Genomic DNA, 14,951 nt, shown 5'->3' with positions numbered 1-14,951 from the left:
TGTATCGTTAGCATAGTCTCAGCTTGCTGCTATGCCAACTTTTACCCGCCTATATGTGCTGTAAGTAGTGTGACTGTGGCAAAGATGCATGTGCCCCCCCAGCCATGTAGTGGATGGGTCTTCTCAGTCATACTTTACTGCAGAAGGCATAAGTGACCTTATCCACACCTGAGTCAGATGATCTGTCAGCATGCATACCTGCATGGAGCCAAGGAAATAAAATCCAACTTCATTTCCTGGCTTTTGTGTATGTGCACCTGGGGAGAAGCTTTCCCACCAACAGAAATCTGTGACTTAGGATTTTTTTCCCCATTCTGAATTGCTCAAAAACAAAGCCTGAGGCATTTTTCTTTTAAGTAAGTGAAGAGAGGGAGAAAGACTGCGAGAGATCCTTCCTTCTCCTGAAAACCAGGGAGCTTATTTCCCTAACAGCAGACCTGGCTTCAGATACCTCACCACCTGGTCCACGCTGAGGGTCTGAACATTCATCTAGCCTGTTTCCTCCTCACCATCTCTCCAGCCTTGACACTGGGCTATTGACTAGGTGATAGCTCCTATTAAAGCTATTCACTGTACATAAATTAAATATTCATTGAGACAAAGACACTGGCAAAACAATTAAATCAGTTATCTGGAGTATGATAGATCAGATTACAAATTGTTTATTTTACAAGCATTTAGTTATTTACACAAAGTGAAATAACTCCAGGACAGAGATGAAGGGAATCTGGCAACAGGATTTATAGTAGCCTTTTAGTTATGACTCTTTTCCTGACAGTGATCCAAGCCTCAGTTTCCCAGGTAAAGGCTTCCACTGCAAGCTACTCTGACTGGTCTGTAATATTTGAAATCTTATTTATTTTTTTAACCACAAATGTTGTCTCGGATAGCAAAAGATTTCACAGAATTAGAAGGTTGGAAAAGACCTTTAAGAACATCAAGTCCAACCATTCCTGTCCTATGGTAAACCATATCCCTAAGTACCTGACCTACCCTTTTTTTAAACACACCCAGGGAGGGTGACTCAACCACCTCCCTGGGCAGCCTGTTCCAGGCCCTGACAACTCTCTCAGTGAAAAAAGAGTTGTCAGTACAAACACTTGTTCTTCACAAAGCACTTTCCTTTGCACAGTGACATTTTCACATAAACCCCAACTCGGAAGGAAATTCTTGAGCAGGTCTATCTACAAACCTCTACTGCTTCCTCACGTAAGATGTTTAGACCTGAGAAATCACTTCACTGTTGTGATATTCCACTCCTAAGTTGTTGTCGAGCTTTGGCTTTTTCACTGAATTTGGGTGTGGATAGTTAGTGTTAATTATTAAAAGATTGTGTTCTGGGAAGTGGTTTCAGAGAAGCCACTGAAATTGTTTATTCCTCTTTGGGACCTTATACTAAGGATAGGTTTGGGTTTTTTGCCCTAATGAGATTTTATATTGCTGTAGAAGACAGCTACACTTGAAAAAGTTATGGTCACTTGTGCTCTGTCAGTGTCTGACGTTGGGCAGCTTGAAGTAATTCTAAAACAGCCAGATATTTCTTTGCCCTTCTGATGAGTAATCGAATCAACCAAATGCAGCTTGGTGTGTAATGGACCATCAGTAATTTGTGACAGCTGCTGTCTCTCTCGACTCAATGTAGTGACTCGGCAAGTTGGAAAACTGCTTCGTTACTCCTTGTTAGGCTGGGAAACCTAGTAGTTCCTGAGGTGAATCACGTAATCCATCAGAGCAATGAAACTGCTCTTGTTGCAACTGCAGGTGGCCAAGCTGAGTATCTTCAAGATACCTACTTGGCCATGGAGATCTCACTCTAATGCCAGCCTTGATTTTTGTGAACCAGAACACAGTCCTCTGGCTTCATAATCATCTGTATCATGAGTCATGTGAGCTGCAGGAAGACAGCAGTATAGCGGAATGTCCTTCCAAATACAAATCTGATTTACAGAATGCCATTTTAACATTTAGTATGAGCTGCCACAGAAAAATCTGGTACAGTTTGTAATAGAAAAATTAAGTAGATAGTCTTGTCTTTTCTCTATGTTTTTGAGCCAGTCTGTAGAATTTAATCAAGAATTGTATCTCCTCTGTATAGAACAGTCCAATAAAACTCAAGGAAAGATGTAATTCTCCATTTTTATGACTCATTGTATTCCTTCGCCTTTACAACATCGTAGTTCATTGTGCAGCAGAGATAACTTTCAGAAGAATACCATGCGCTTGCCATGCAGAAATTCTTACCGGTATCATGAAATATATCAAAACCTATTAAGAAGAGAAAGAATTGCATTTAAAAAAATCATTTGAGTTCATTCAAAGCTGAAATGCAGTGAAAATATCTGGGGGATATTCTTTTTTTGTGAGAGGCCTCTTCTAGAAGAATGGCATTGTTTGCAGAAGAGCCTCTTGCCTTTTAGTGCACCACTGAAATCAATCTCCGTCTCCCCTTGTGGCTGGAGAAACTCGTGGTTAGCCTGCCAACCTGCCACTGGATATTGTCTCACTGCAGTTGGTCTCCTTCTCACTGTCAGAGGCTGACCAGAGAGCCCAGCAGCTATGCTTATTAAAACCTTTGACTGGATCTCACTGCCTTCAAACTTTAGGAGCAGCCTGGGTTTTGAGTCCCAATATACATCGTAAGTTGCGAAATGAGAATAGAGAAGTGCCTGAATTCCTGCAAGATTAGCCATTTTATAGGCATGAATGCTTGTTGGAGCTGAAACGCAGAATCTTTTGAGGTTCATTTATTGCTTGATTGTACGCACTGCCAGGTTCGCCTTCTCATTATCTGAGTTCTCACTGCAAAGATGAGGCCTAAGGAGCCCTTTGGTATTTCAAACAGAAGTAATTGTAGAAGAGATTGACAACATACCATACGTTTGAAAACAAACACTTTGTTTGGAATAGATAATAGATAACACTGACAAAAGCAATGCACTGACAATTGGAGACTCTCTCTTGTTTTTCAGAAGGGATTTAACCTGGAATTAGGCTTGCTACCTTTCAAAATGAAAATAATCTCATGTTGTAAAAGACTGCTCAGTCTGCACATGTTTAGGGGATCTGGCAAGCATGACAAGTCCAGGACAGAAATGCCAGGGGCTACGTTACCTGAGTCACAGAAGATGTTTTTCAAAATATATCTCAAAAACATACAACACAGTAAATATCTCTATTATTTTCAATTTTCTTCATTAAACTAGCTGCAGGTGTCCGTGTACTAGGGAAAGAGTTAATGTGATATGGATGTCTGCTTTACGTTAAGAATCTGATTGTACACGCACTTGTTCCTTCCTGACAGGGAGGGGAACCCAAAGTGACTACCTGACATTCAGGTGCCTGTACTATAGACATTTACATCTGGAGAAATCAATCCCACCCATCTGATTTCTGTTAGACTGGAAAGATGGGGTTTTACTTTGTTGACATCTTTTGTCTGTGTCTGTGGATAGTGTAGGTTATGGGTACTGTAACTTGAGTAGATGGCAGCACGTTATATTCAGACAGCTTAAATCAAGTGGAAGTTGAAGGAGCAAAGTTTAAATTCTTGATAAAAGTGGTGTGGAAAGCAGGAGCCACGAATTCAGAAAATGTTGATTGTGCACATCCAAACTGTTTCAGAACCTATACATATAGGTACATTAAGGGATTATTTTTCAGACATGCTCAAATATATGCTTTGATGGTGTGGAGCCATGCTGGAGACATCAGGGGAAGCATCAGAGAGCTCTGCTCCTGTAAACTGTATAACTGTGCTAACACAGTGTGGATAAACTACCCTGTGTAGGGAGTAAGATGGGTTTAGTCATATGGATGCAAGTTGTACTCTGTCACTCACCCTTGGTGTCAGGGAGCAAACCCTGGCCCTCCTCATTTTCTAATGTGAGCAGATCCCGCAGTTCGGGCAGGCACCCAAATTCCTGGCTGTTCTGCAGCATGGCCCTCCCAGTGTCTGGTGGAGCTGTTCCCACTCTTGTCACTGGCTAAATATTTTCCAGAGCATGTTTCCAGAGAAACGTGAGCTACACATTGCAGCGGCTGGGGTGCAAGTGTAGCTGACCCCAACTGAAGTCGCTTCTCTGCTAAAAAGTTCGAGGGCAGAGGAGGTCAACACAAGCTGGAGCATCTCCAAAGCAGGTGAGAGAAGGGACCAGAATAGTTTTGTGTAGTGGTACTCACATGGCGGAGATAAGCTAGAAAAATAAAAAATTAAACCTAAATCCCCAGCATTCTTGATGAAAGCCCTGGGCACTCAGCTGGTTGGAATGCTCTTCTTTCTCGTTACTCATGGTTTTCATGAAGAATTCTCTAAACAGTTTTTTCCTCTGTGTACAAAAGGACATTTTAGACCTCTTAAAAAACAGGTGATGTGGGAAGACATTGCATTCCCACCACATCTCCAGCTACTCCTGAAAATGGAACTAAGGTATTGCAGCCACTTTGGAAAATCACAAGAAGAGCCTTAATAAAAAAATCTTCAAGTGTACTTTTATACACCTTCAGGGCAATGCACAAGCTGAAGAAACAAAGGATAGATAAGTGATAATTATAGATTGATAGACAGATAGATAGATAGATAGATAGATAGATAGATAGATAGATAGATAGATAGATAGATAGATAGATATAGAAACATTCCACAATATTTATTTAGAGTGGTACTACTCTTGATATTGCTTCTTCCTGTGACAAGCAGGTACCCTTGTTTTTTAAGCAGACAAGTAGAAAGATCTGAGAGGATCTCATATGGGGAAAAAATGTACCACTGAATGCTTAAAACTGTCAGAATTTTTATGAAACTCTGCCATTGTCCCTTGAAGTTTCAAAACCTTGTTCCTAGAAAATTGTGACCCTGCAACATCAAGAAACACTGTAACTTTGAATCCCTTGAATAACATTGAATATATTCTGTCCCATGACATTGAAATTCAGGGATAGAGTTTCTCCCCATTTGGGCAGAGTGAGAGGTAGCAATTGGCACCATGTTGCCAGTGTGGCTGCCGAAGAAACATGAGAATGACACGTTTGTTGTGCGTTTTGTTATCAGCTGCACATTGTGTGTGCGAATTGATGGCTACAAAATGTAGGCTACAGTTTTAAAGATAAGTTTTTCTTTGCAGATCTTGTCTGAAAACAAATTGCTAAAATATGTTTTCAGAAAAATTTAACTGGTCCGTCGCACACTGGTGGTGTGTCTCCTTCAATATTTATTTCATTCCACTGTCACATTGCACTTGGAAGGTGGAGGTTATTTTTGTTTTTCTGAGACCAGGCCATTATTTTTTTCCTAACAATTGAAGACAGAAAACCAGTTGAAGGGCGTGTGATCATGAGATGCCCAAGAAAAGAGGAGAAAGGATGAAATAGGAGACACATTTTCATCCTGTTTTACTGTCTGTCAAAGTAGAGATAAAGGGAATTGTGACAGTGGCCTCTTTGAGTTTGTTTCCTTTCACTGGGTGCTCTGTACCTTTTTTTCTCCCTTGATTATTGCTACCATTATACGTAATTATGCAATTACACCTCCTAAAAGAGAAACAGCATTGGGTTGGCACTGTGTACACTTTGATATTTGGTGAACAGGCCATATAAATTGCACTCGGCATGATTGCTTGGTAAGCAGAATAGGGGGGAATTCTTTGCTTTTACCAGTTTGAAAAGTAAAAAGTGTCTGTCTCTTCAGAGAGGTATTATCGCACATCCTTTGAGAATATAAATAGGTTGATAATATGAATAGGTTAGGTACAATGAGTGGAGTGTGAATTAAAAAACAACAGCCTTAAAGCTTAACATTATGCCCATGGCGAGCACTCAGTGTTGTTCTACGCTTAATGGTAAAAGATTGTTTCTGTTTCTGAGGAACATAAACTCTAACTAGTGAACAAAAATTATCTCCAGGGATGTAATGGAGAGGAATCCTCTTGAGCTAAATTTAGAACTGTTGGGGTTTAACCTGCCAGGCAGCTAGCACAACCACACAGCCTTTTGCTCGCTCCCCTCCATTGTCCAGTGGGATTGGGGTGAGGGTTGGGGAAAAAAAAGGTAAAACTCATGGGTTGAGACAAAGGTGGTTTAATATGACAAAAAATGAAAAATAATCATAATCATAGAATTTATGAAACAAGTGATGCACAGCACAGTTGCTTACCTCCCACAGACCACCAATGCCCAGGTAGTTCCTGAGCCACTGTTGCACCTCTAGTCAGCTTCCCCCAAGTTATATATGGAACATGACATCATATGGTATGCAATATCCTGTTGGCCAGTTTGGGTCCACTGTCCTGGCCATGTCCCCTCCCATCTTCTTTAACGCCCTCAGCCTCCTCACTGGCTGGGCAGTATGAGAAGTTGAGAAGTCCTTGACTTGGTCTAAACATTGCCTAGCAACAACTAAATACCAGCATGTTATCATCATTATTCTCATCCCAAATGCAAAACACAGCACTATAACAGCTCCTAGGAAGAAAATTAACTCTGTCCTAGCTGAAACCAGGACGAACATAAGCAGTCTTTCAGAAAAAGGCTTCTGAAAGCAAGAAGTGTGAGAGAGGGCTGTAGAGGGTAGAGTGGAACAAGCTACCCACCTGCAGGCTTCAACACCACCTGTCTCCATGGAGAAAAAAAGAAGTTCCCTAGTTAAAAAAGCCCCACTGATGAAAGTAGTCTTTTTGCACCCTCTTAGATTGTACTAGTCATTGTTTGATTGGCTGCTTGCTCTGTCTTTTTGAAGTAATACCATTAGTGAAGCTTTTTCCAAAGTTTGAGAAGATTTCAGCTCCACCAGTCTCTGGCCATACTCCAGAATCAAAAACAGTGCACCATCTGGCAATCATTATCTTTAAGCACTGCAAAGAGATGGCTTAGCTAGAAAGGGAAATATTTCCTTCAGGACTTTAGAAGATATGTCACTAGTGCTGTAATTCATCTACTTCACTCAGTATGGCCACCACAGCAGGACTCTCAGAAACATTTAAAAGCTGTGAGCAGTAGGACTATTGTTTAGTGATCTGTTTTAATTTGGCTTAAATCAGATCCCAGCTGTTTAAGCAAAACGGAGCTGGAAAATATTCTTATGTAATATGGTCTACATTTGATAATCATTTTGGTTTGCTCATTTTTTAGCCAAAGAAACATGAAGAGGAGGATGGCACCACAGACACTGCAACCTCATCATCCAACAATCATGAGAAGGACAGTGGGGTGGGACCTACAGATGAAAGTCTGCGTAATGACGAGAGCTCGGAGCAAGAAAACGCACCTGAGGAGCAGAACAGCGCTACGCTGCAGAGCAAACGGGATCTGGGCCACAGCCAAGATACCTTGGGAAGCGTTGAGCTCCAGTGCAATGAAAGCTTTGTGTCTGGGGAGTACATTGAATCTGATTTCATAGGAAACCCGGAGGAGGAATGTGAAAGGTTTCGGCAGCTGCTGGAACTGAAGTGCAAGATTCGAAACCATGGGGAGTACGACCTGTATTACTCAAGCAGCACAATAGAGTGCAACAGAAGAGAGCAAGATGGAGTGGAGCATGAGCTGCAGCTACTCAATGAGGAACTGAGGAACATTGAACTCGAATGTCAGAATATTATGCAAGCTCACCGGCTCCAAAAGGTGAGGGATCAGTATGGAGACATTTGGGCTTTACATGATGAAGGGTTCAGGAATTACAACACCAGCATAGATGTACAAAGAGGCAAACTGGATGACATCATGGAACACCCTGAGAAGTCCGACAAGGACAGCTCCAGTGCCTACAACACAGCTGAAAGTTGCAGGAGCACTCCACTGACGGTAGAGCGATCCCCTGATAACTCTCTCCAGAGGATGATCAGCATCACCAACAGGAAAAACCTGAGGAGCACAATTGTGGCTAATCAGTCGTCCTCAGGACAAAGCAGCAGAGAGACAACCTCAGCCAAAGCCAAACCTACTGAGCAAAACAGTGGTGCTGAGGATGCAGCGCTGGCATCAGAAAGCAGCAAATTCACAGACCAGGAAAAGCAGAGCAGCGAGCACATTCCCTACCTGTCTCCATATCACAGCTCTTCTTACAGGTATGGGAATATACCTGCTCATGCAAAGCATTATCAGAGCTATATGCAACTGATCCAGCAGAAGTCCGCTGTGGAGTATGCCCAAAGCCAGCTCAGCCTGGTGAGCATGTGCAAAGACTCGCAGAAGTGTGCAGAACCCAAGATGGAGTGGAAAGTGAAAATAAGGAGCGATGGGACGAGATATATCACAAAGAGACCAGTTCGAGACAGAATCCTGAAGGAACGTGCCTTAAAAATTAAAGAGGAGCGCAGTGGGATGACAACGGATGATGATACGATGAGTGAGATGAAGATGGGTCGCTACTGGAGCAAAGAAGAGCGAAAGCAGCATTTGGTGCGAGCTAAGGAGCAGAGGAGGCGGCGGGAGTTCATGATGAGGAGCAGGCTGGAGTGTCTTAAGGAGAGTCCGCAGAGTGGCAGCGAGGGCAAAAAGGAAATTAACATTATTGAACTGAGTCACAAAAAGATGATGAAAAAGAGAAACAAGAAAATCTTGGACAACTGGATGACAATCCAAGAACTGATGACACATGGTGCTAAATCTCCAGACGGCACAAGAGTGCACAATGCCTTTTTATCAGTTACTACTGTATGAATGCAACTTCTTTCAGAGAGTGTACTACCAGTTTAGGTAGAGTACGATTGCCTCGTTCAATGTGGCATTTTTATATATTTTGTGACTGTTTATAGTTTGACCTTTTTTGTAAGCAAAATTACCTGGTAATTTTTCATTTGTTTTTCATATAACGGTACCTTCTTTATCTGGCAGTCTTTCTTTATCCTGCAATATATTCATATTACTCATTTGTAGAAAAAAAAAAAGGAAAAGCAAAACAAAAAAAGGTGGAGAAGCCAATTAATTTCTTAACCTAATACGTATCGTGTAACTTAAGATCTGGATTTATTTCTCTAGTTTTCTTTTTTCTACTTTAGTAACAATACAATACCAAAACAAAATGCTTTATACTGTATCCTTGGCTTAACAAGTTTTAAAGTTTTGCATCTTAGTAGAGTGCATCTGTTTATAAATCATATGCCACATCCCATCGTATAGATAAGAGTGACATTTTCCCAACACCACATTGTACAGTCCATTTAATCTGTAAATTGCAATTGTATTTGTCCAAGTGAAGTGTAGGTGGGCAATTCTCCTGTGTTATGTAGTGGCATTGGTCATGTAGCTGGGCGGTATGTGATAATTGTGAAAATGAAAGAGAAATAAATTATTGCTTATCTTTAAGAAAAAAAAAAGTCAAGAGTTCTTTGATTTAAATTGAGCATTTGCTTTTGCATGGTTTTTACAGCATATAGAGATTTCATAAATATGGGACACAATTCCAAAGATTAGTTTTTGTGAATTAGCTTTTCATTTTGGAGAACACATAGGGGTGAGTGGGTCTTCCTGGCTTTTTTTGTACCTGCTATTATTGATTGAATGATTCATCAATGTGTTACCATGTTTTATGCAGTCAGGTAACTACTTTCCCCAGCTGAGCTTGCTATTTGTTCTATACACAAAAAACATAAACAGAGCACATGCTTAACTTTGAGCTAAATCTCAAGAAAAACTATCAGTGGTTCCCCCTGGTATTTTCATAGAAGATGAGCTAAGGAAAAAATGAAAAATGAAAGGCATTTAAATCAGTTAAAACCTTAACTTTACTGTTGAGGAGCATCCAAGGCTCTAGAATTCCAGTGGGAGCTGGCTGGGGCTTAGGAGCAAGGGCAACTTGCTGTCTAGGTGCCTGATGGAGTAGGGCATCGTCTCTCCGCTGCAGCAGAGGCATCTCGGCTGCCAGTGGGACATCTGAGCTGCTGCTGCTGGCAGCCCAGTGAGTTACAGCAAGATGAAATAGCTAGTCCTGGACAGCCATGAAGGTTGAAGGCTTTGCCTAACAGGCCTGTTTTCATTGTTCCTGATCAGTTCTTAAGGGATTGGAGTGCTTTTGATAGCAGGATTAGGTGCTGAAGTCGCTTGGCATTAGGTTTTAAAAGATATGCTTAAAGATGCAGAAAGGCACATGGCAGCGTTTCCAAATTATCCAGTTCTGGAAATCAGTCATTTGTTTTCTAACCACTTTTGGCACTAGTAGGTATTGGCAGCCCTCTCTGCATCTCCAGGCATGTAAATACCGTAAGAACAGGGCTCCCTGAGTGCTTAGGAAAATTACGCCACTGACAGTTCACAGTTTGATGATCAGAAAATTCTCCCCACCAGACTCCAGTAGCATCATGCTAAATCCTCAATAAACATACAGCTGTTCATGTGCAGTGGAGAATACTTCCCGTGTTCCTGTTAAACTGGAAAAAGTGTGGAATCCATGGCCAGAAAGGATCACACAGTGATACAATACTGCTTCAAGGGGCCACTACCAGATTATCCCTCCAGGTGAGCCAGGGACTTGTCTTTGACTAGCCCAAGTATCCTGGAAATGTATGCATCCTTCTTCTGGAAACATCATAGCACAGAGATTTGCCTGTTTCCCTCGTTGCGTTCCAGCAATCATGCCTGTAAAAACAGGTCTCATTCCTAATCAGAGTTCAGCTGCCACCAGCTCCAGATAACGGTTACTGTTGTGCCTTTCCCTTAGGCACAGCACTTACTGTTTTCTTCCCATTATTAGATAGTGACTCGGAGCTCCTCTCTAACTGTTAAGATATAAAAATTCAGAAAACAATCTCAGTCTTCAGAAAATGTAACGTCATGGTTTCATCACTCAGGAATAAAATCAGGGAAACACTTGTCTAATTAGAGAAAATGCCTAACTGGATTGGACGTGTGTTTCTTGAGTAATAGGGAATTGAATTATTAGAGAAACAGTACTTTTAGGCCTGATATATTAGTAGGCTGTAAATGGAAATGCACCCAAATCTGAGGAGCTCTGTCAGAACCTAGTGAGAGACAAAGAGAAGACTCAGAGGTGATAGAGCAGTACTGCTGGTGACACACAATGACAAGGTTTCTAGCTGAACACATGCCTCCCAGCACTCAGCCACCTTCCCCCTACTTCTGGACTTTCTGGAACAGTCAGGTCCCTGGCCAGTCCTCGGACTGGGGTTCTCCCATCAGCCCATGGTTTCCTCTCCTTAATAACTGGTTATTAAGTGATATTTCCTTTCTTCCCTAAGCAGTCTAGGGGTGAAGAAGTGTTGTGTTTTGCTCTGATGGAATGCCTTGATCGTTTTTGCAAGTGTGGAAAGTAAACACACAACCCCAGAGCGGGATGCAGAGGGGCTGACTCACAGGCGAGTGGTTTGCTGCTGACTGCTCTCAACTGGTTTCTCTTCGGAACGGGACTCAGTGTTGCGCTCCCTCATCCCAGGAGCTCTTTATCAGTGAAATCCAAGGCTGACATCCCACATGCTGTTTATTCCTGCATACACTTTTTTCCAAATGTCATAATTTTTAATGAGGAAAATAACATTTTAGCAACAAGGCAAATGAAAAGAGAAGAAACAAAATCCATTTCATGTTGTCGTAAATCTTAAAAAAAAAACCCACACCAAAAAACATTTCTCTGTTGTGAGAACTTTTTTTTTTTTTTTCATATGGAGGAACATAAAAATAAAAACGGTTTCCAACTGGAACAAGACCAGATCTTGTTTAACATTGTTGCTTGCAGCTCTAGGATAAAGAGTGTAAGGCAGGGGAGAAGAGCTGCATAGGTCTGTTACCACACCCACATCACAGCTGGGAAGGAGTTCATGTCCCATTCATCCTTCCCTGGCCCTGGTACCCAGCTGAGACCACTGCGAGGTAATTTTTTCTAAGAAGCCAGCAAGGTGGCCTTGGAAAGGGAGTTGATTCGTGTCACTTGACAATTGCCTTGCCAGCTGATTTAGGAGCATTGCTCACCACAGTTAAGGTTAAAATCTCTCGGATCCTTGAATTGTCCTCTCCAATGTACGTATCCTTAAAGGGAAAATGATGTATTTAGCATGATTGTGACGATAAACTAAACCAGGTTACTATGTTTTTCATAAGAAAGAAACTGATAACAATGAATTGAACAAGAGGAATCAGAGACAGAATCTAATCTGTCCTTGCCCTGTAAGAGGGTTGTAAGGATCTCAGAAGAGATGATACAGCAACTTCAGCATTTTCTTTCTGAACTTGTGAATTATTCATTAATATCATGATGCCTGACTTTTTCCTTTTTTTCTCTTTAACTGATGTTCATTTCCAAACCCCATTTCTTGGTACAAATTACAGAACAGCACCCTTGGCACGTGACATGACTTCTGTGCTACGGTACTTCCTGACTCAAGGCTGGAATCACTCCAGGTTTTGTTTTACTTGGGTTCTTAACCTTCAAGCTGCTAATCACAAACATGTATGTGCTGAGTGCTCTATTAATATCTATCTTGTGGCCCTACTGCTTTTTCAGAGCATTAAATGCTCTTGAGGAACCCACATAAAATGAATGTGATGACGAGTTTGGCTAAAGCGAAACAGAGGATCTGTCATAAACCCAGTGGTGTTACTCTCTGGGAGATGCTGGTTGGCTAATGCTTGCTGGAGGAAAAAAGGATATTGCAGAAGAATCACAAGCAGGTTGTGATTAAATGCATTTGCTCTGAAGCATATTACTTTGTTTAAAGAAGAGCTCTCCCCTTAGGTGGCTATTGCTGCATTTGGGAGCACTTCACTTTTTAGTTACAGATAGCTACATCCTGCATAGATTCTGCCTGGATTTTCAGGCATCGTTAATGTCACCCTAAAGTTAGCTCCTAGATGGACTTTGGGTAGCACCTGTGAGGCAAGGCACAACCTGGAGATTTGGTATGCCCATGGCAAGGGATCCAGTCTAAGTGGGATCCCCGAGCCCTTCTTGGGAGCAAGTGGGTTCCTATCCTCATAGGGAAAGGGTCCAGCTCTTGCTGGAGAAGAACCTTGAGCTCTGTGCAGCTTTTCTTGCTCCTGACAACTAAGGATCTTGACTTCCCTGGCACAACTCATCTGTTTCTGAGCCAAGGAAAAGTGGCACACATGTAGCAGTTTGGTGGGACAGACTGCAAACTCAGCGAATTTGCAGATAACACCACGCTGTGTGGTGCAGTCAACACACTGGAAGGAAGGGATGCTATCCAGAAAGACCTTGACCAGCTTGAGAGGTGGGCCTTTGTGGACTTCATTAACTTCAACAAAGCCAAGTGCAAAGTTGTGCACACAGGTCAGCACAATCCCAAACACAACTACAGACTGGGCAGAGAATGGATTGAGAGCAGCCCTGAGGAGAAGGACTTGGAAGTATTGCTTGATGAAGAGTCAAACATGAGCCGAAAGCTTGCAGCCCAGAAGGCCAATTGTGTCCTGGGCTGCATCAAAAGGCATGACTTGCAGGTCAAGGAAGGTCACTTTCCCCCTCTACTCCACTCTCCTGAGATCCCACCTGGAGTACTGCATCCAGCTCTGGGGCACCAGTACAAGAAAGACTGAGCTGTTGGAGTGAGTCCATTTACATTGGTACATTTCCTATGCAACTTGAAGCTAATTCTACTGAAGTACTACAAATGTCTCTGGTGATGTCTGTGTACAGAGTGCATTTTTAAGCCTTGCAGAAAAGAGAAACCTTTAAAAACATATGTTCTCCTGTTTGTGAGACACAGTGTAACATACAAAATGCATATTAACCCAAAGACTTTTATAATGAGAAGACTTACTAAAAACAGTAAGTTGTGTTACTATATGGATATACGCACAAAGGAACATTTCACTTTCTGTTGAATTTTAAGGACCTTTATTGCCCAAACCTCAATTTGAGAAGACAGTGATTCTGCTCTTTTATATATTTTAAACAATTCAGTCCCTATTTTTAATGCTCTTAGACTGATATTGAAGTGGATTAGGAAAGCCTGTTTTGGCCTGGAACAAAATGACAAACTTTAAATATTGCAACAAAGTCTTATGTAGGTCCTTATTTGAGATCAGGCTTCGGCCATCAAACCTCCTAGCTTTAATTCTTTGTCTTATTTCACTTAAAAACATCTGCACTGCCATAAGAATTGGACATACTATGGTATTTGTTCTTCCAATAAGTTCCTGAAAATGTTTAACTTATTGCTAAGTGCTAGGAGCAAATGAAAGCTGACGTCTGGCTCCAGTGACAAAAAATCAGGAGCACAGAGAATTTTAAGTGTGAATTGAATATAGAAAACTCTCATCTTGACAGTGGATAAGAAGCCAAAAGAAGAAAATTAAAATTGCATGATGAAAGATGAAAAGGTTGAAGTCACTGTTTTGACTACTGGACCTTGCAGGAAAGATATTTGAAAAAAAAGAATGAAATAGAAAGTTAAGCAGGCAAATATCACATAAAATTTACCACAGATCAAAATATTACTCTTTTTTTGCACTTCAAAGGCAACCCTCTTATTTTCATAGGTTATTTAACCCCACTGGCAATCTCTGCAATGCATAAATATTTTTGATGGCAGGCAAAGTGTCTTCTTAATGGTGTATAGACACTCTATGATTCTATGATTCTATATAGTGAACAGGTTGAACAGTATAAATATTCATGTCAGCAAAGATGCTGTCAAATTCCCAACTTGACATGATATAAAAAATTAAAAGGATATTCTGTTTTCTCACCTCCTTTTTCTCCCCAAGTTTGGCACCTGGCTGTATGGTCAGGGTAAAGAAATGCTTTTGGAAGATTGTATTTTGGTTCGGGTACAGGGAATTCAAATGAAAGCTCCTCAAACTCGACAGTTTAATTTACTTCTCTTAAGCTCTTTAATACCAAACTTATCAGTTCTCTCTGTTAGGCATTAACTTGTTAAATGAGTCTTAATTATACATAAGCAGATGGAGATTTGAATTAAAATTACCTTACACTCGAGTGGCTTTAGTTCATTATAACATATCTTCCTCTTAATCATTTAGGCAGTCTC

General features: G+C 41.3%; 1 protein-coding gene across 2 annotated transcripts in view; it reads left to right on the top strand.

The window, feature by feature from the left end:
• Positions 1 to 8,649, top strand: part of PDZRN4 (PDZ domain containing ring finger 4) — a gene marked incomplete at both ends in the record, with an annotated part of 251,069 nt that extends 242,420 nt beyond the window's left edge. For both annotated transcript variants that reach the window (XM_084278459.1, XM_084278460.1), the window contains one exon: positions 7,123 to 8,649. In XM_084278459.1, coding sequence (XP_084134585.1) covers positions 7,123 to 8,649 — 1,527 coding nt within the window. The remainder of the gene's footprint in view (positions 1 to 7,122) is intronic.
• Between the last annotated feature and the right edge of the window lie 6,302 nt (positions 8,650 to 14,951).

Source organism: Gallinula chloropus, assembly GCF_964237585.1.
Source record: "Gallinula chloropus genome assembly, chromosome: 1".
In the NCBI taxonomy this organism is placed as follows: domain Eukaryota; kingdom Metazoa; phylum Chordata; class Aves; order Gruiformes; family Rallidae; genus Gallinula; species Gallinula chloropus.
Note: the sequence above shows the minus strand (reverse complement) of the source record. Positions and strands in the feature narration are given on the sequence as shown.